This window comes from Macaca fascicularis, chromosome 1, assembly GCF_037993035.2.
Source record: "Macaca fascicularis isolate 582-1 chromosome 1, T2T-MFA8v1.1".
NCBI lineage: Eukaryota > Metazoa > Chordata > Mammalia > Primates > Cercopithecidae > Macaca > Macaca fascicularis.
In genome coordinates this window covers 174,617,469-174,637,294 of record NC_088375.1, presented here as the reverse complement: position 1 = coordinate 174,637,294, position 19,826 = coordinate 174,617,469, and the positions used below count along the sequence as shown (strand labels likewise).

The following is a 19,826-nucleotide window of genomic DNA, read 5'->3' as shown; positions in this document are numbered from 1 at the left end:
TTTTTGTGTGAACCTATGTTTTTATCTGTATTTTCTTAATAAATTATCAAGATAAACTTCGGTATTTTTTGTTACTCACTTTGCCATCCAGGAATCTGCTACTGTGTGCCCCTGTTAGTAGTTTCTGGTTGTTTTCTGATTTCTGGTTGTTCTCTGGGTGCTTGTTCTCTTTCACATCATCTGGATTATAATTGGTTTGCTGATCAGTGAAGTTAATGGGAGCTGGGGGGTCTCTGCTCATCTGCCTTGCATTATCAGTCATTGGTTTCTGGCGCGTTGTTTGGGTTTCTGTTTTCAAATTCTCATTCTCCTTGCTGTGAAGAAAGAATTTTATACTTTGTTACTCACAGGCAGACTCCTCATACGCAAGGCTGGCATAAGAACAGAAGGTGTGTTTGGTGTTGTAAACGGTGGTAACTCAGCACAGTGGAATGTGGAAGCATAAACATTGGTTATTTGTCTATGCATAACTGACCATAGAGAGAACATGTTATTAATATTACCTTTGCAGGCTTTATCTGTTTCCTTACCCTCTTCCTCATACTCATAATCTATCCATCTGCTCCCAAACCCTTACTGTAAGCAATGACCAGTATGAAAAATGAACCCTAAAGGTTATCACATTTCTTACTTGTAAATGTAACAGGTATTTTCAGCCTTAGAAAAGAAAGTCAAAACAGTTTGTCAGCTCCAGTTCTGCTCTATGCCTCTCCCCTTGAGACTTCCTTTTCTCCTGGGAGCCTTTCATTTAAGTTTAATATTAAACAGAGAAAAGAAAGAAAAAAAATCTGTAGGATGATTCAAGGAGATTCAAATAACAACCAAAATTAAAGGTTCAACCTTGTTTAATAACTAAAAAGTCCCCACGCCTGTAATCCCAGCATTTTGGGAGGCCAAGGGAGGTGGATCATGAGGTCAGGAGTTTGAGACCAACCTGGCCAATATGGTGAAACCCTGTCTCTACTAAAAATACAAAAATTAGCTGGGCGTGGTGGTGCGCACCTGTAGTCCCAGCTACTTGGCAGGCTGAGGCAGAAGAATCAGTTGAACCCAGGAGGCAGAGGTTGCAGTGAGCCGAGATCATGCCACTGCACTCCAGCCTGGGTGACACGTCTCTAAAAAAATAAAAAATAAAAAAATAACTCAAAGTCTTACGAATCAAAACAGTAACAAGGTGCCATTTTCAACATAGAAGACAGATATAATTCTTACAGTGGGTGACCTGAAAAAATATATTAAGAGTCAAGAAACTGAACAATTTTAACGCATGTGTATTAAGACATTGTAGAACAATTTTAAAGCGTGTGTATTAAGGAGAAAAATGCAAAAAAAAAAAAAAGAAAACTCTAAATATTGAGTAATAGGTGGATGCATCTACTATTTCATTCTTTGCTCATGATAGAGTATATGAAGTCATTAAAATAATTATGAATAATTTAATGATACAAGTAAATGTCCACTTATAAAAGTAAGTGAATATATGATTGTCTCAACTGTATAAAATGCATGTAAATAATGTGTGTGCCTAATCAATCTAGAAAACAATGTGCCGAAAGTTAACAGTATCTCTGGGTGGTAGAACTCAGGGTATTATGTTACCCTCTATTACACTATATCATGTCATATTATACTTTATAGTATTATTGTTCTAAATTTTCTACATAAGAAAATATTATTTTATAATCAGAAAAAATAAGTTTCAAAGTAGCTATGCCTTGTATCTACATGGCATTCTATAAATTCTAGCTGTTATTTATAGATACAGTGGAAAAGATCCATTTACAAGCATATCATGTTATGTAAATACAATATTCATTGATTTAAATAATACTTGTTGAACTCCAATACTTGTTGATTTGAATAAGACCAAACCATGGGCAATAATTTGAATGTATGTGTGTATTTTTATAGTCATCCTCTTAGTGGTGGTAGCACAAGAAGAAAAGAAGGCCTAGGAAAGAACTCTGATGGATACCTACATTTAAAGAGGAAAGATGAGCCTTAAAAAGAGCTTTAAAAAATTCCCAGTAAAGTAGAAGAGAAATCAGGAGACTAGAAGGAAGACTTGGTAGAAAAGCAAGAGGATGTTTCTGGAGACAGGACAACAGTATTAAATGCTGCTGAGAAAGGAAATTTCTGAAAAGGGTCCATTGGGTTAGCCATAAGGGTGTAGTCAGGAATCTTGGTATGGGGAGTTTCAATGAGGTAATGTAGATGGATGCTAGACTGAAGTGGATTGAAGAAAGAGGGGGGACAAGCAATGTAGACAGGAAGTATAAAGACCTCTCTGAAGAAGTTTGGCTGCAAGAAGGGAGAAAGATGGGGTGATGATTGATGTAGAATACAGGGTTTCAGATAAGACTGTTATTATCATATTCAAAGATGTTAGGGAGTTTAACCTATTGAAACACCAATGGTGAATAGCCAGTTGAACTGCAGAAAGGAGAGGGCATCATTGATGATGTAAGATGAACCTTGACAAAGGGAAATGGAAGTCATTGAGAGAACAGAGGCAGCCTCAGGGTAAGATTGTAGAAAAATAGGTAAGGATATAGGCAAATTAGTACATTTGATGACAACAGGTTGATCAAATTGCTGGCAGCTTGAATTTTCTCTCTGATAACAAGGTATGGTTACCTTGGGTCTCATGGGGGAAGTGATGGGGTGGAAAGTCTGAATTAAGGGCAGATGGTTTGGGGCAGCTGCTATGAAGAGTAGAAGAGGGATAATCAGAAAAATAAGACAGGTTGGCTGGGCCAACTGAGTGGTCAGTTAAGGTTAAAGACCATTGATTTTTGTGAAATCAATTTGAGAGGATGAGTGGCATTTCACCCAGTAGTCCTCGCGGACATGCAGAGAAGGCAGACAGTGAGGCTTACACAGAACTGGGGCTTTGCCAGACAAACACATTCAAATGATAATAGTGCAAGACAGGAGTATGAGAAGGAGAGTGTATATTTGACAAATGTTTTTTGTAATGAGAGAAGACATATATGTTCCCTGCCTTCAAGAAGTTTAAATTTCATTTGGTTGTCCAAAAATAACACAAATAATAAAGCTAACAACTGGTAAAACTAGATTCTAGAAATCAGAATAGTGATTACCTTTGAGGGGAGATGTATAGCCCAGAAGAAAGCATAATGGGGTTTCTGTGATTCTGGTACTATTTTGTTTCTTGATCTGGGTGTTTGTTGCATGAGTATATCATGTTTGTGAAAATTCAGTGAGTGGTAGACTGATGATGTATACTTTTATGTAAATATAGGTATGTTGTATTTCTATAAAATATCAAATTGGTATAAAATTTACATAAGTAATATGAAACATATCCACTTAGCATATAAATGAATGTCAAATGAACATTATGAAGATTCAGTACTATTTGAAGTTCATAGGAAACAAAGAACTATAGTTTGCAATGGTTACAAAAATAATATTATTGCTGAACATTTAATGTGACAGCCACACTATACTTATTTATATACATTAGATTATATATTTCTTAAATCAACCCTATAGTCAGGTGTTCCTATTATTCTTATTTTAGGATGAAGAAATTAAGGCCAGGAAAGTTGATATGATTGGCCTAATTCTATTTACATGGCTTTTCAGTAGTGGAGCCAGGATTTAAACCTGTCTACTTCATTGCACAGACTCAGATCCTATTGGCAGTAGAGTCAGAGGAAGGTCCATGGAAGTTTGTGATTATGTGAGGAGCTGAAAGTACAGGAGCAGCTAACCAAAGTAGGAAACACAGGATTTGAAGGCAAAAATGGTCATTGGGCAGGGAGTTAACTCTTTTGGATAAAGACAGGGACAATGGATTATCTTCGCTTTAATCATCTTCGAGATCCTTTTGTGGGCAGTGTCAGGACAGAATTGCTTGAGAAATGTAAAATGTATCTGCCTGTCTTTTAAAACAGTTCCTGTAGATGTAAAACCAAAAATAACCTGTTAAATCTGTTTCAAGTAAAAGCTATATTTTTTTTAAAAAAAAACATAGCACTTTGAAAATTATCAAGAAAATGACTCTCTAGCTGAGAAACGGCATGTGTCTGTGGTTAACACAAACAATTTGTCAACACGCATTGGTTGTTATGTTGTTCACAAACTCACAGTTCTCTCTCCTAGGCTTGTGTACTATCTACCTATATTACTGAAAATAGACATTTGCCATTTCAAAAGAAGGAAAAAAAACAAAAAAACAAAAAACAAAAAACACCATCAATACTATCTTGGAAGCAAGACACAGCTAGCTTCCGCATATGTACTTCTGACCTCAGCTGCTGCTCTTGGGGTGCCGTGAAGAGTTTAGTGTCATCCAGGAATGAGAGCAATTAGAGAGGATTACTGTGTTGCTGGATGATAAATAAATGAGGAGAAAACTGTCCAATCGTTCCCTCTCTCACCGGGCTCTTTTTTGCAAACCAGCCCATTAGAGTCACCCTCCATTAGAGCACAGAGTCTCAGGGTTAGAAAGAAACATTGCAAAGGCGTCTAGTAGCATCCTCTGCCCAAAGCAAGGTAGGGATCCCCCGCCGGCCCCACCTCCCATGTAACTCCAGCTCACCAGATCTCACATTTGATTTGGATTACACCCCTGCCGAGAACATAAAATCTCAAATGAAGGACCCAGGGGGCTCAGCAAAAGGTCACCAGATGCCATCTTAAAGGTCTGCCAGCCTTGGCAGCGACTCAGTGCCACCAATTTCCAACTGTGCGCCATCTAACAGGCCCTAAACCCTCTGGAGAAGACAGCCTAGAGTGTGCCAACACAGTGAATGGGGATCTAATTTCAGCAAATGAAAGTGTGTTCTTATTTGTAAGTAATAAGAGATAATCAAGACAACCAGACTTTTCTCTTTTTAAAAAGACAATAAAAAATAAAATCGGAAATGGGAGGGGAGTACAGCTGAAAAAGCTCACCAAACTCCACAGGGAAGCTGAAATGCGAAGCCTGTGCTAATGTAGCTAATGTTATTGTGTCGAAGTATGAAGGTTTTTTGTTTATTTCCTTTTTTTATGTCATGGAGCCATACCATGTACTATTATCATAGAAATTTAGTCTTCGAAAAGATCATAAAAATACTTTCATTCAACTCCTGAACTCGTACTTGAATCATTTCTTTATCAATGTAATTATTTTAGCTAATATGTTCTATCTGAATGCTTATGTGTCAGTCACCACACATAAATTCTTTCATGTTGTGTGACTTTGGGAATATCTGATTTTCAGGTTCTCAGCTACAAGATGAGAAAAAATAATCCTTATCAAGATAAAATGTATAAAATATTGAGCACCAAGCCTCGTGTGCCTTCTCCAGCCCTTGACAAATAGTAATTCTATGTTAATCATAAATGAAAGTGCTAGCTCCTTTACACACACACTCCTCTTCACTCAGGTACAAAGGGATGCTTCTTCCTCTGGACTCCCAAAACTTCCTTTATTGACAGACAAAACTGAAGTTCAAAAGTCAAGGTTTTGTAGTAGATAGGAACTGAAGAAAATCTATTTAAATAGATAAAACAGATATAATTAATGCAATCTATCTGACCACCTTGTTATTTATCAATCACAGTAAATACAAATTTGAGAAATCACTCTGCCTTTAAAAAACAAATATTAAGTAGTATTAAAAATCTGTTCTGATAAAGCAGGATTCTTCTCAATCACATTCCTTAATTTTACAGAAAAAAAACAAACAACCCAAACATTGTTGCATCATGATGTCCTCAGGTGGATTACACCCAAGAGCTTTACAGAGAGTGCAGCTTTGCCAGTCTGGAGCCAATGTTTATTGGCTAAAATGTAAATCTTGGAACCAATCTTTAATGACTTGAAATTTAATGTCTTTTGCACTTGCATTCTCTCCTGTATTGCTTTTGCAAGTCTAAGCAAAATGACTGTGCAACTGCCTGGCCTCTTCACCAATGATCTCTGTGCTGTAGGGCACAATTTCTGAGCCAGGTCTTCTATCCATACTCTGAGAGGATGTAGCATAAACAGTTCTCTCTGCATCACGTCTGGATTCATCCACATGGTCTATGGGAATGAGGAGCAATCATTATTGCTATGTTATTTTGTTTAATCAGGTTGAACTAAATCAGGAATATATAAAAAGATGATGGATTTTTAAAAATACTCTATCAATATAAATTTGTTATCTCAAAATCTTAGCTGGCAAAACTAAAGGTGGCCAAATATTTTATCTCTATACAAAAAGCTTCCATATACACACACGAGAAGTTTTATTTTGTTTTTAAAACAAAGATTGATTGTAATCAACCTTTCTAATCTCTTAAACATTTTTTTCAATTGACAAAATAACGCAGATATCTTTTTTTTTTCCTCCAAACAGATTTATTGAATATAGCAAAATTCTATATACAAAGTGACCTGGACCTGCTGCTTCAAAACATGATCCTTTCTTACTAATATCTTGATAGTCGTTCCATAGAGCATTAGAAAGCAATTGACTCTTAAATAAATAGAAAAGTGCCCAATGCGCATTAAATGAATGGCCTAACTACTGGAACTTTAGTAGTTCTAAAGGTAATTAACATAGGTAGGATCGAGTTCCTGTAACAGGCTGCTGAAGAACAGATATGAGGTGTCAAGAGGCCATTTTGTGCACTGCCACTGTGATGCCATCATGTTTCTGGATCATAATGTTCCCATTATCTGATTCTAGACACACCACAGGAATATCAGTGGGGTCAGAGGTTAGCTTAGCTGCTTGCTGGGCTAGAACAGATATCACTCCAGCATGCTCATCTGACAGGGTCCCACGGCAACCCAGATTAAGTCCTTGTGAATCTGTGCACAGGACTCCAACAATGGAGGGATTCTTCATTGTGTCTTCCAAGTGCTGCTCCAAGGTCGCCTCCATCGCACCCACCGACCACCCAATAACGCAGATATCTTTACAGGCCAATACTTCTATCTCTACACCAACGTCTGAAATGTCTAATGGTATTTCATTATGTAGATATACAAGAGTTTATTTAACTTGTCCTATATTGTTGAACATTAATTTGGTTTCCAAATTTTTATTAATTTGAATGTTGCTGCTCTGCTGGAGATGTTTCTTCGGCACCTATATCCTCACCATCCTTCTCAACCCCAGAAAATTGATCTCTGTGGACTTACTCTATCAACAGTGCCCATGAGGCCAGGCATAGTGGCTCACACTTACAATCTTATACTTTGGGAGGCCTAGGTAAGAAGATCACTTGAAGCCAGGAGCTCCAGACCAGCCTGGACAACATGGCCAGACCCTATCTACCAAAATAAAAAATAAAAAAAAAAAATTAACCGGGCGTTGTGGTGCACACCTGTAGTTCTAGCTACTTGGGAAGCTGAGATAGGAGAATTGCTTGAGCCCAGAAGTTCCAGCAATGAGCTATGATCCCTCCATTGTATTCCAGAGTGATGGACAGAGATCCTGTCTCTAAGAAAAGCAGTGCCTATGTCTTATGATTCTGGGTGGTTTGGGCCAATGGGTAGCCCTGGCAGGAAGAGGTTCCCTCCCTGAAATGTTGACTCAGGCTACCTGTGTCTCTTGGCCAAAAGTCACTACTTTTCTCAAGATGGCCCGAGCTGCAGAATGCTTCCTTTTTATGGTTTCGGTAACATTCCACTCCTCTCCTCTCTTCAGACCTAGTGCTCCTACCAACCTTGTGGCTGCTAGCCCATGATTCCTGCACCATAGCTTGCAGTTCTCTTAATCTCAGCTTATATTTTTGTAATTATTCCTTTTAAACTAAAGCCATCCTGGTTTGAGTGTATGATCTGTTTCCTATTGGGACCCAGACACAACACACATTTTTGTGTAAATCTTTGAAAACAAATCATTACACCCATCGATAATCATTTTCATAGAACTGATTCATAGACACAGATCTATGCCAAAGGACATATACTTCTAAGGCTTTAAATAAGTATACTTTAAAAAACACAGTATCATATGAGTATTTTCTCTAAACACCTGCCAGCACTGGGTATCTCCATTATAAAACATTCCTAATTTGATTTGTAAAAAATAATATCTCATTACTCTTTACGTTTCTTTTATTATCATGCAGGTTGAATATACACCCACATATCTGTTGTTCCTTTTGATTTCTTCTATTTCCTGTCTAGGTCTATTGCCAATTATTGAAATGAGGCTGTTCATCTTTTTCCCATCGATTTGGAAAAGCTCTTTATGCAGTTAGGAATTACTTATTTTTCTGTCACATGTGTTGTAAACAGTATTTTGTTTTTGACTTTGACTTTCTATTATATTTTTTAAAATATATAGAATTCAAATGGCAAAAATAACTGTTACCTCATAGTCTCAATATTTGGGATCAATGGGCACTTAGAAGTTTTCTAAAACATTTATTGAATGTTTGCTCACATAATACCCCGTACTCTTATTTACAGACTTATGACTAGAACAACAGTATGTTATGCTTCTTTATACTTCTCACAGTGCCTAAAATAAACACACAAACAAATGAAAACAAACAAAAATTATTCCAGGATATTAATAAGAAGCAGTTTAATGCAGTGGAAAGGGCTTAATAGAAGTATGATTTTAGCCTACTGCTTTATCATTTTGAACTTGTAAAAATGGAGATAAGTATCTTCTGTGATGTTATTGTTCAGTTTTAATGAGAGATTGAGTTCATAGATATTTAGCTATTGTGTAGATTGTCTAGTGAGAAAAGTAATAAACAAAGATAAGGCTTATTGATCAGTTGTTTCTAAAAAATAATAAATGGGATCCTTGAATTTTTCGATCACAAAATTTATCCATACTTTATATATGGACTGTAATTGGTCAATGCTTCCATCTCCTGCCTGGATTATCATAACTCTTTAAATGTTTTCTCTCTTTTTATTAGTGTCACTCCCAAGTTACTCACCACTTAACAGACAGAAGCAGCCTTTAGAAAATAGTAATACAATGTGAGCAGCATTGCTCTCAATTTTCCAGTGGTTTCCCTTTCTACATGGAACAAAATCCAAAGTTCCTACTATGGCCCTACTGGCTTTTCTGCCCTTATTTCCTGCTCCTCTCCCCATTCCCCACTGTGCTCCACAAACAATGGCTTTCCTACTCTTTCTTAAACATACCAACAGGCTTTATTCTGACTATTCTCTCTCCTTAGAATGCTCTTTCTTCAGATATTTGCATGATTTACTTTCTCTGTAAGTCTGTGGAGTCACTAGGATGTAGGTGAATACCTGTGTATCACTTGGTGCAGGCTGGACTTCAGTGGCAGGAAAGCAGCAGGTATATGGGTTCCCTGATCCTGAGCACTGTGCTCCTGCTGAGGGATGGTATTCTAGTTTTTATGAGTGTGATGGCCAATACTGAGTGTCAACTTGATTGGACTGAAGGATGCAAATTATTGATCCTGGGTGTGTCTGTGAGGGTGTTTGGACAAAGGAGATTAACATTTGAGTCAGTGGGCTGGGAGAGGCAGACCCACCCTTGATCTGGGTGGACACCATCTAATCAGCTGCCAGCGCAGCTAGAATATAAAGCAGGCAGAAGAAACTCTAGACAGGCCTGGCCTCCCAGCCTACATCTTTCTCCCATGCTGGATGCTTCCTGCCGTCCAACATCAAAGTCCAAGTTCTTCAGTTTTGAGACTCAGACTGGCTCTCCTTGCTCTTCAGCTTGCAGATGGCCTATTGTGGGACCTTGTGATCATGTGAGTTAATAAACTCCCCTTTATATATAATAGGATATATATATATAATATATATAACTAATAGGATATCTATATATATATATGATAGATATAGATATAGATATAGATATATATCCTATTTGTTCTGCCCCCTAGAGAACCCTGACTAATACAATGAGGCAAGCATGAGGCAACCTTATACAAAAAGAAAAAAAAAATTGCTTGGGCTCCAGGCGGTCAACTTAGGTGCCATCGGTTTGTAACAGTAAATGAGAATGCCAGATGCCCAATAATGGGCAAACTTGAGACCTGTGAATAGTTGCAGACCCTTTTTCTTGAGCAGGGGAGGGAAGAAGATACTACCAACTTTATGGAGAGTTTAAATCTGGTAGAGCCATACCCATGCGGACGAAGGCTGGGCTAGTCTTAGCTCACTGATAGTTAACCTGGGATAATTCTCATTGCATAATTCTAGCTGTTTATCTCCGCACAGTCTCAGTTCAAATGTCTCTTGCTCAGAGACAGCTTCTAGGACCCTTAAGAGCTGATAGACCCTCATGTTCCTTTATTTTTCCTTATTGCACTGTGCCTACATGAACAATCATTGTTTATCTGTCTATTTTGTGTTTCCCATCACTAGAACTTTAGGTACACTTCTGTGTCTCCATGGCTTGGCACTCAGTAGGTGCTCAGTTAATATTTGTGAAAAGGAAGTTGATGGAATTCCCTACATACATTAATTTCTAAAACTGTTAATGTTAACACTTAAAGAAGTTTAAGACAAGTCACAAAGAATTTGTTATTATAAAGGGTTTGGGGCGATTCAAAAATGACAGAATATGAGCTTTAGGAGAGTCACGTGGGAAAATACCAGAACTTTGCATATCTTTGGTGTAAATATCGATGCAAATTATAGGCATACCTCAGAGATTTGTGGTTTGGTTCCAGAGTGCTGCAATAAAGCAAATATCACAATAAAGTGATTCACATATTTTTTTGGTTTCCCGGTGCACATAAAAGTCATGTTTACACTATACTGTAGTCTATTATGTTTGCAATAGCATTGTCTAAAAAACAATGCACATACCTTAATTAAAAATACTTTATTGCTAAAATATGCTAATAATCATCTGTGAGCCTTTAGCAAGTCCTCATCTTTTTGCTAGTGGAGGGGCTTGCCTCGATGATGCCTGCTGACTAATGAGGATGGTAGTTGCTGTAGGTTGCGGTAGTTGTGCAATTTCTTAAGACAACAATAAAGTTTTCTGCATCCATTGATTCATCATTTTACAAAAGATTTCTCTGTAGCATATAATGCTGTTTGATAGCATTTTACCCACAGGGAACCTTCTTTCAAAATTGGAATCAATCCTCTCAATTCCTGCCACTGCTTTATCAACTAAGTTTATATGATATTCTAAATCCTTTGTTGTCAATTCAACAATGCTGACAGCATCTTCACCTGGAGAGTTGATTCTATCTCAAAAAACCACTTTCTTTGCTCATCTATAAGGAGCAACTCCTCATCTACTCAAGTTTTATCATGAGATTGCAGAAATTCAGTCACATCTTTAGGCTTCACTTCTAATTCTAGTTCTCTTATTATTTTCACTCCACCTGCAGTGATTCCTCCACTGAAGTCTCGGAACCCTTAAAGTCATTCATGAGAGTTGGAATCAACTTATTCCAAACTCTTGTTAATGTTGCTATTTTGACATCCTCCCATGAATCACAAATGTTCTTTTTTTAATTATACTTTAAGTTCTGGGATGCATGTGCAGAATGTGCAGGTTTGTTACATAGGTATACACGTGCCATGGTGGTTTGCTGCACCCATCAACCCATCACCTACATTAGGTATTTCTACTAATGCTAACTCTCCCCTTCCCCCCGCCACCACTGACAGGCCCCAGTGTGTGATGTCCCCCTCCCTGTGTCCATGTGTTTTCATTGTTCAACTCCCACTTATGAGTGAGAACATGTGGTGTCTAGTTTCCTGTTCCTGTGTTCGTTTGCTGAGAATGATGGTTTCCAGCTTCATCCGTGTCCCTGCAAAGGACATGAACTCGTCCTTTGTATGGCTGCACAATATTTCATGGTGCTTTTGTGTCACATTTTCTTTATCCAATCTATCATCGATGGGCATTTGAGTTAGTTCCAAGTCTTTGCTATTGTGAACAGTGCTGCAATAAACATACATATGCATGTGTCTTTATAGTAGAATGATTTATAATCCTTTGGGTAGATACCCAGTAATGGGATTGCTGGGTCAAATGGTGTTTCTGGTTCTAAATCCTTGAGGAATCACCACACTGTCTTCCACAATGGTTGAACTAATTTACACTCCCGCCAACAGTATAAAAGCATTCCTATTTCTCCACATCCTCACCAGCATCTGTTGTTTCCTGACTTTTCAATGATTGTCATTCTAACTGGTGTGAGATAGTATCTCATTGTGGTTTTCCTCTAATTACCAGAGATGATGAGCTTTCTTTCATATGTTTGTTGGCTGCATAAATGTCTTCTTTTGAGAAGTGTCTGATCATGTCCTTTGCCCAGGGATTGTTTTTTTCTTGTAAATTCGTTTAAGTCCCTTGTAGATTCTGGATATTAGCCCTTTGTCAGATGAATAGATTGCAAAATTTTTCTCCATTCTGTAGATTGCCTGTTCACACTGATGATGGCTTATTTAGCTGTGCAGAAGCTCTTTAATTTAATTGGATCCCATTTGTCAATTTTGGCTTTCATTGTAATTATTTTTGGTGTTTTAGTCATGAAGTCTTTGCCCACGCCTACGTCCTGAATGGTATTGCCTAGGTTTTCTTCCAGGGTTTTTATGATTTTATGTTTTACGTTTAAGTCTTTAATCCATCTTGAATTAATTTCTGTATAAGGTGTAAGGAAGGAGTCCAATTTCCGTTTCCGGCACATGGCTAGCCAGTTTTCCCAGCACCATCTATTAAGTGGGAAATCTTTTCCTCATTACTTGTTTTTGTCAGGTTTGTTGAAGATCAGATGGTTGTAGATGTGTGGTGTTATTTCTGAGACCTCTGTTCTGTTCAATGGATCTTTCATAATGCCCTCTGCTGCCCCAACATTTAGTGCGTCAGGGTCCCTCCTAAAATGTGGCATCCAGAATGAAGTGTGCAGTACTCCACTGAGTTTTGCGTGGAGTGAGCCTCCACATCTCTCTATCTGAATACCCTTGACTCATGCTAAGCTCAAACACAGGCAATACCGGAACATTTATTCCATATAACCATTTCCATGTACACTTCTCCAAAGGTAGCCTTTGCCTATATTTCTGTTCATTTAGTCTTGTTGGTTGTAGCTTATTTCCCTGCCAAAGCTTCTTAGCTTTCTGCTACCTATGGGTTTACTAAAACAATTTGTCTATCTTCCTTTGATTGTGTATTAAAAACTGTTGAATAAGAGCAGGGTCACACACACAAATCCTCCCCACCTCCAGAAAGTTGTGTTTATATCAATTGTTCCATCACCACTTGGTAGTGTATCACCTATCTCAACACTGTCCAGTATGGAGTTCACTGCCTTGTTTCAGGCCTTTGTGAGAAAGATGTGCCCAATGACTCACCAAAATCAACACATACTGTCTTTATCATTCTCTTCATTTGGACTGCAATAATCTTGTCAATGATGAGAATGGAACCAGTTTAGCATAATCTATTTTTAGTTAATGCATACCTCCTCTTGGTGATCATCACTTTCATGTTTTATTTTCACAACTAATATATTTAATTTTTTGGCCTACAGTTTTGGCAGGGATTGTCCACCAACCTCTGACTCTGTGGTACTATTACTAGCTTCTATCACCTTTTTGAAAATGAGAATATTTGTCTCCTGTCACATGGCATGTTACTCATCAGGGTTCCATAGTAACATCTGGATGTTATTTTAACAGCATGGGCCTTTAGATTTGTATTTATTTAAAGCTACTAAGTATTATCTTTCTAGATCTTTATTTTTCTTGGTAGCCATGTTACTCTAATTTATTTAATAGGCTTTACCATGTACAAGATTTTATCCTCTGTGCTGGGGATATAGTTGTGCACATACAATTTACAGTAAAATAGAGAGACAGAAATGCATAGGAAGTTGTAAGCATGTACTATTCCTTACGGGCGTTATAGGAGCCCCCAGGTGGGGCAGGCAAATGTGTGTCTGGTGGTGGCAACATGTCATTAGATTTTATTTTAGAAAGATCACGCTGGCCATACTTAAGAATGGGGCTTCTCAAACTGGAATGTGTGGAGGAGTCACCTGAAAATTCAGGTTTAAAGTAAGATTCTGACTCAATATATCAGGAAGGGAGCTGAGGTTCTGTTTCTAACAAGTTCCCAGCTGAGACTGGTGCTGGAAATCCACGGACTACACATTCAGGAGCAAAGATGCAGAGGAGTCAGTTACAGAGTGTGAAGATTAGAGACAGAGAACTAGGTTGGAAGGCGGTTATAGTGACCTAGGAGGAAGATGATGATGGCACAAATAAGGGGAAACTTGTTTCACTCCTTGAAGCCTACAGATTAATCTCTTTTGCTCTTTTGTGAAAAATATGTATACTAAATATAAGTATTTTTCTTTGATCTGTGAACAATTATGCATGTTAACTTAAGGAAAGAGGGAAGGCGAGCTCCATTCCAGTCTTAGTTCTTAATAACCAGCGTGGAACTTCAGGGGCTTGCTTTAAGACCACTGAGGCCTTAGTTATCTCACCTCATCTGTAAAATGGGAGGCTGGTTGTTATGGGTTGAACTGTGGCCCTGCCAAGATTCCTGTGTTGATATTCTACCCCCCATACCTCAGTATATGACCTTATTTGGAAATAGGATTATTACAGATATAATGAGTTGAGATGAGGTCATACTGGATTAGGGTGGGCCCCTAATGTAGTTGACTGATGTCTTTACATAAAGGGGCAGTTTAGACACAGATGCAGATGCAGGGAGAAAGCCATGTAAAGCTTGAAGATATGCTGCCACAAGTCAAGGAACTGCCAGAAGCAAGGGAGCACCTAGGACACATAGGTCCTTCCCTGGCACCTTCGTAGGGATCACAGCTCTATGGACACTCTGACTTCAGACGTCTGGCCTCCAGAACTTGAGACCATGAACTTCTGTTGTTCTAAGTCACCCAGTTTGTGGTACACTATTACAGCAGCCCTAGCAAGCTAATATAGTGGGCTGCATCTAAAAGACCACCTTCAGGTCTGACATACTATCCCAGCATCAACACATGTCCTGCAGGAAATCTGAGCTAAATGTGGTTATACGAGAAGATTTCTGATTTTCTATCCATTGTTGATCCATGATTTTCTTTTAATTCAAATTTTCGTTTTGGAGAAACCTTTCTTTTTTGATGTTTACTTACACTTCTTAAGTGGATTTTTATTAATTGATTCAACTTATTCAACCCAAAGAAAATACCCTTCTGGGGCCCTGGTTTATGAATATAAACACTTTTGGGAAGACAGATTCTGCAGCATGAATGACATGATAGTGGCAGCACTTTCCTTACCTGAGCAACGAGGAGGCTTTAAGAATTATTCATTTTTAAACATACAAGAATATTTTAGCAATGCACATTACTAATCCTATGTCATCCCGGCAACAGTAACATGAAGTCTATAGGAAATGCAGCAAACAAACAAAATACCCGTCTTACTACCTAAAAAATGCCAGCTGTTATAGTATAATAGGAGAGATAGAACTGCATATTTTATTTTACAATTAATTTAGCTGATTTAATGTACTCTTTTATTTTTTGGTTCCTGAAGTTTAGAAAACAAAATGGGGAAAGGCACCTTCCTATGAGATAAAGCTAACTTTTCACTATTTTAAAAATTAAATACTACTCCTTGCTTTCTGTTTAAAAACATACTAAGTTCCATATCCTTGGAAAAAGCAAGGGGTTTGGGAGAGAATAAGGCTAAACAAACAACCTAAGGAAGGAATGGAATTAGTAATAATATAGTCTTCCAGGTAGGAGATCTGAGCCAGGTGTCCAAACTAATTCTATTTACTTTTCTTGACAGTGACAGGGATTTGATATATCTCAAAATAATCACTTACCATATCACAGTGTCTTAGTTTCCTCATCTACAAAACAGACGTAAACTGCATCCTAGGCATAGAATATAAAAGGGACGGCCGGGCACGGTGGCTCACGCCTGTAATCCCAGCACTTTGGGAGGCCGAGACGGGCGGATCACGAGATCAGGAGATCGAGACCATCTTGGCTAACACGGTGAAACCCCGTCTCTACTAAAATACAAAAAAAAATTCGCTGGGTGTGGTGGCGGGCGCCTGTAGTCCCAGCTACTCTGGAGGCTGAGGCAGGAGAATGGTGTGAACCCGGGAGGCGGAGCTTGCAGTGAGCCGAGATCGGGCCACTGCACTCCACCCTAGGCCACAGAGCGAGACCCTGTCTAAAAAAAAAAAATATATATATATATATATATTTTATATATATATATATATAGAGAGAGAGAGAGAGAATATAAAAGGGACATCAAGCATTTAACAGAAAGATGTTTGATTTTTTTGTTACATGTTTTATATCTATCGAAAGACTTCAATAATAATAGCAGAATTATTTACTAAGCATGTTATTTATAATAGACACTGGAAAGGTGCTTTGCCTACTTTTTCTCATTTAATCCTCACAATAACCCTATTACTAGATAGGTGTTGTTTTATCCCCACTTCATATATATAGAATCTAAGGCCAAAGATGTTAATTCATTTTCCCAATGTCAAAAGGCAAGAAAGAATCAGACCTAAGATTCAATTTCACACCTCTCAGCTCTGTAGGGATCCCAAATGTATGAATCACATGCTGCAAACCTCAGTTCCTGTGCAGTGGCAGACATTACTAACTGATTATAGCAATCACTTTGGAATCCCTCTAGACTTTACAATACTGATAGTGGGGAAGTAGAACTAATGTGACTTTCTAAAGTCTTATTAAAGCCTGTACTTCATAACAGCAGTCTTGGTGACCTGCATTCAGAGATTTTGATTCAGCAGACCTTGAGCTGGTTCCTGAATCTTTATTTTTGAGGACCCTCCCGGCGATTCTGATGATTGCCAGGTTTAGTAAAAATTTCTTCTTGCACCTATGTTCAGCGATACCATATCTTTGTGTATTTGTTCAGTCTACAAATTTCTGAAATAGAAGATAGAGCTAAGGAAATAATCTTAGCAAGGAAAAGCAAGTTTTGACTAGCTATTATTTATGGAATGCCTACTATAAGAAAGACAGATCTAGTATCTTCCCTTCTTTTTTGAGCCACTGAAACTCTGTAGGAAAGAGCTAGTCATACTCTTCTGTGTTGAAACATCTAGTGAATATTAGAAATATATGAGTGTCATATCTTAAATGTGACTGTGATGGGTTTGGAAGAGAAGAAAGAGATCTTAGCCACGATCTGAGAAGCCCAAGCTTAGAAGAGTATCAAATACAAACAGGAGTAAGTGAAAACCTTACAGTTTATGATTCTGTATTAATCCTACTCCTTTAATTCACAACAAATTGACTAATAAACCTCCCCCACTCTCCCTAAAATTACTACATGTGGTAGATTACAAGCCCGATGAGAAAAGGCAGTAATGCTCCATTAATATTTATAAATGTCTCAATGCTCTTATTTCCCATCTATTTGGAAAATCGGCCCAAGTAATTAAGGAGTATGGGGAATTATAAAGATGAAAAATACTAGGAAAACAGTGCGCATGGAAGTTATCAACACGATTTTAACTCTACTGTTGCATCTTAATGACTTCGTTTTCCATGGATGGCATTTTTTTAAGTTTAAATTTCTGAGTGAAAAAAAAAAACAATAAAACTTCATTATCATCCAAGCAACATAGGTATTTTTCAAATATGGACTTACATCTTTGGCTTCTCCACGAGGTATCGAAAGTATTTACTTCCAATGATTTTCACCATGATCTCAGGCATTGCATCTGATCCACGGGGAGTCTTCCAGGCTGAAGACATGATTCTTTTCAAAATCCCTTCAAATCCTTAGAGGTAAAAATAAGTAAATTGTTCTTCTTGATTTTCTGTTACAGAACTCCATCATCCTTGTCAATAACAACAAGCAATAATAATAGCAGGACAAAGTGTTTCACCTATATTACCTCACTTAACACTCCTAACAAAGGCATGAGAAAGATATTTTTAATCAGTATCACTTTTGTTTTACAGCTGAGGAAACAGGCAAAATGTAGCTATATGACTTACTCACATCACATCACATCACCAGTAATTAGCGGACTTGGGAATCTCACCTAAGAGGTCTGCAAAGCAGATCTACTGAGTCATTAGGTGACTCTACTTTCCTGTACTACAAGACATAGGATGGGATTCCAGTGAGGTCAGAGCGGAAACTACGGCATTAGTGGGACATACGAAGAATCAATATTCAGTTCTGATGTTTAGTTTCTCCATTTATAAGATCAGGATAATTCCGGGTCTGTTCTACGACTTGGGGGTGAATCCAAGGAGATAATGCATCTGAAGGGAGACTGAACACAAGAGAGACAGACTTTTGTTGTGATCACTGATCTCTTTCTACAACAATCCAATGAATCTGAAATTGAGCTCCTGCACAAGATAAGCACTGGCTGTTTAAACAGAGTGATGTCAAGGGAAAAATCAGAAGTTCAGTAAATCTGGTCACAGCTGAACACTCCCTTTTAGAACCACCCAGAGACTGAAAGCCCTTTAGAAATCATTCTACTCCAAAGGCCCCCTCACAGATTGGAAAACTAAGGCCCAGAGAGGGTTTGTTATTTGACAAGGGTCACAGAGAGAATGAAGGACAGGATTGTTTCCAGTACTTGGGTCTGATGGCTAGACCAGGGTTCTTCCCAAAAGTCCAATACTAAAGACCTGCTGTGCGACGGCAGCCCCTCATTCCGGGGACCTGCAACCTCTTTGCGCCTGTCTGGAATCTTCCAGACTCGGAATTCGTGATCCTCAAGTCCCCTCCCTGCCCAGCAGCTGCGTGTCGGTCCTGAGGTCTTTCCCAGGAGAGAACAGAGAGGGGTGCTTACCGCTAGGGCAGCGTACCCACCCTGGCGGCTCAGAGTTGCGCGGTCCGTGCTTCTCCCCAGGAAGTTGACACTCTCAGACCCTGGAGACAGGACGGGGCGTGGGGACTGAGCCCAGGAATCTAGCCAATCACAGGGCCCGCGTCGCGGGGGGCGCCTCTTCCGCCCTGGTCGCTAAGGACGCAGAAGGCTGTTTCTGGGCGGGGACCAGGTTTTTCTCCACTGCCGCGGCAATGGACCCAGGCTATGGCTGCCGGTGGGTGAAGAGTCTAGGTGTTTTTGATCTGTGCCTTCTCTCTTCTTCAGCGATATGCAGGCATCCTTCTCGCCCATCTGGCTCACCTGTGTGGTCACCCTTGTCCTGCCCTTCCTCTGAAGCTTAATTTCCCTTTGTGAGTTTGCACACAGTTGAGATTCGAACACAGTAGGTTCAAATCCAGACGTCTCCACTGTATGGCTTGAGTAAATCTCTTCTTTTCCCTGAGATTGTTTCCTCATCTATAAAACGGGGCAAAATAATAACAGGGTCCTAACTGGGAGTTGGTGACTAAATTAAATGAAATTGTCGGCCGGGCACAGTGGTTCACGCCTGTAATCCCAGCACTTTGTTAGTCCTAGGTGGGCAGATCAGGAGGACAGGAGATTGAGACCATCCTGGATAACATGGTGAAACCCCGTCTCTACTAAAAATACAAAAAATTAGCGGGGCGTGGTGGTGCGCACCTGTAGTCCCAGCTACTCCGGAGGCTGAGGCAGAAGAATTGCTTGAACCTGGGAGATGGACCTTGCAGTGAGCCAAAATCCTACTACTGCACTCCAGCCTGGGGGACAGAGGGAGACTCAGTATCAAACAAACAAACAAAACCAGAATATTATACATTGATAATAATAACGTTGTGTACTATCTCTATGCCAGATCCCTTATGTGAGCGGGATAACTCTCACCTCACAAGTTAATAGTTATAAATAAAGTAGTTTTACTTTATTTTAAAGAGAAAAGAAACAAGTTGGGGTATTGATAAATTACTCCAAATCCTGCAAAAGCAAGTACAGAGCTAAGAT

The 19,826-nt window shown here is 38.8% G+C and overlaps 2 protein-coding genes across 3 annotated transcripts in view; both read right to left on the bottom strand.

The window, feature by feature from the left end:
* The window catches only part of C1H1orf87 (chromosome 1 C1orf87 homolog), an 82,847-nt gene extending 63,998 nt beyond the window's left edge, over positions 1-18,849 (bottom strand). For both annotated transcript variants that reach the window (XM_005543220.5, XM_005543221.5), the window contains exons 1-3: positions 18,768-18,849; positions 17,600-17,732; positions 80-314 (exon numbers count right to left, since the gene is read on the bottom strand). In XM_005543220.5, the coding sequence (XP_005543277.3) occupies positions 80-314; positions 17,600-17,706 (342 nt within the window). In that variant the 5' untranslated portion in view covers positions 17,707-17,732; positions 18,768-18,849. The remainder of the gene's footprint in view (positions 1-79; positions 315-17,599; positions 17,733-18,767) is intronic.
* On the bottom strand, positions 6,339-6,900 carry LOC135965217 (ragulator complex protein LAMTOR5). Its single transcript, XM_065521678.1, has one exon. It carries the CDS (start codon positions 6,888-6,890, stop codon positions 6,615-6,617), a length of 276 nt encoding a protein of 91 aa, XP_065377750.1. The 5' UTR covers positions 6,891-6,900; the 3' UTR covers positions 6,339-6,614.
* Positions 18,850-19,826: the final 977 nt, after the last annotated feature.

What these genes read in the sequence shown, in the direction of transcription:
- LOC135965217 (XM_065521678.1), bottom strand. Translation starts at nt 6,890, where the DNA reads ATGGAGGCGACCTTGGAGCAGCACTTGGAAGACACAATGAAGAATCCC.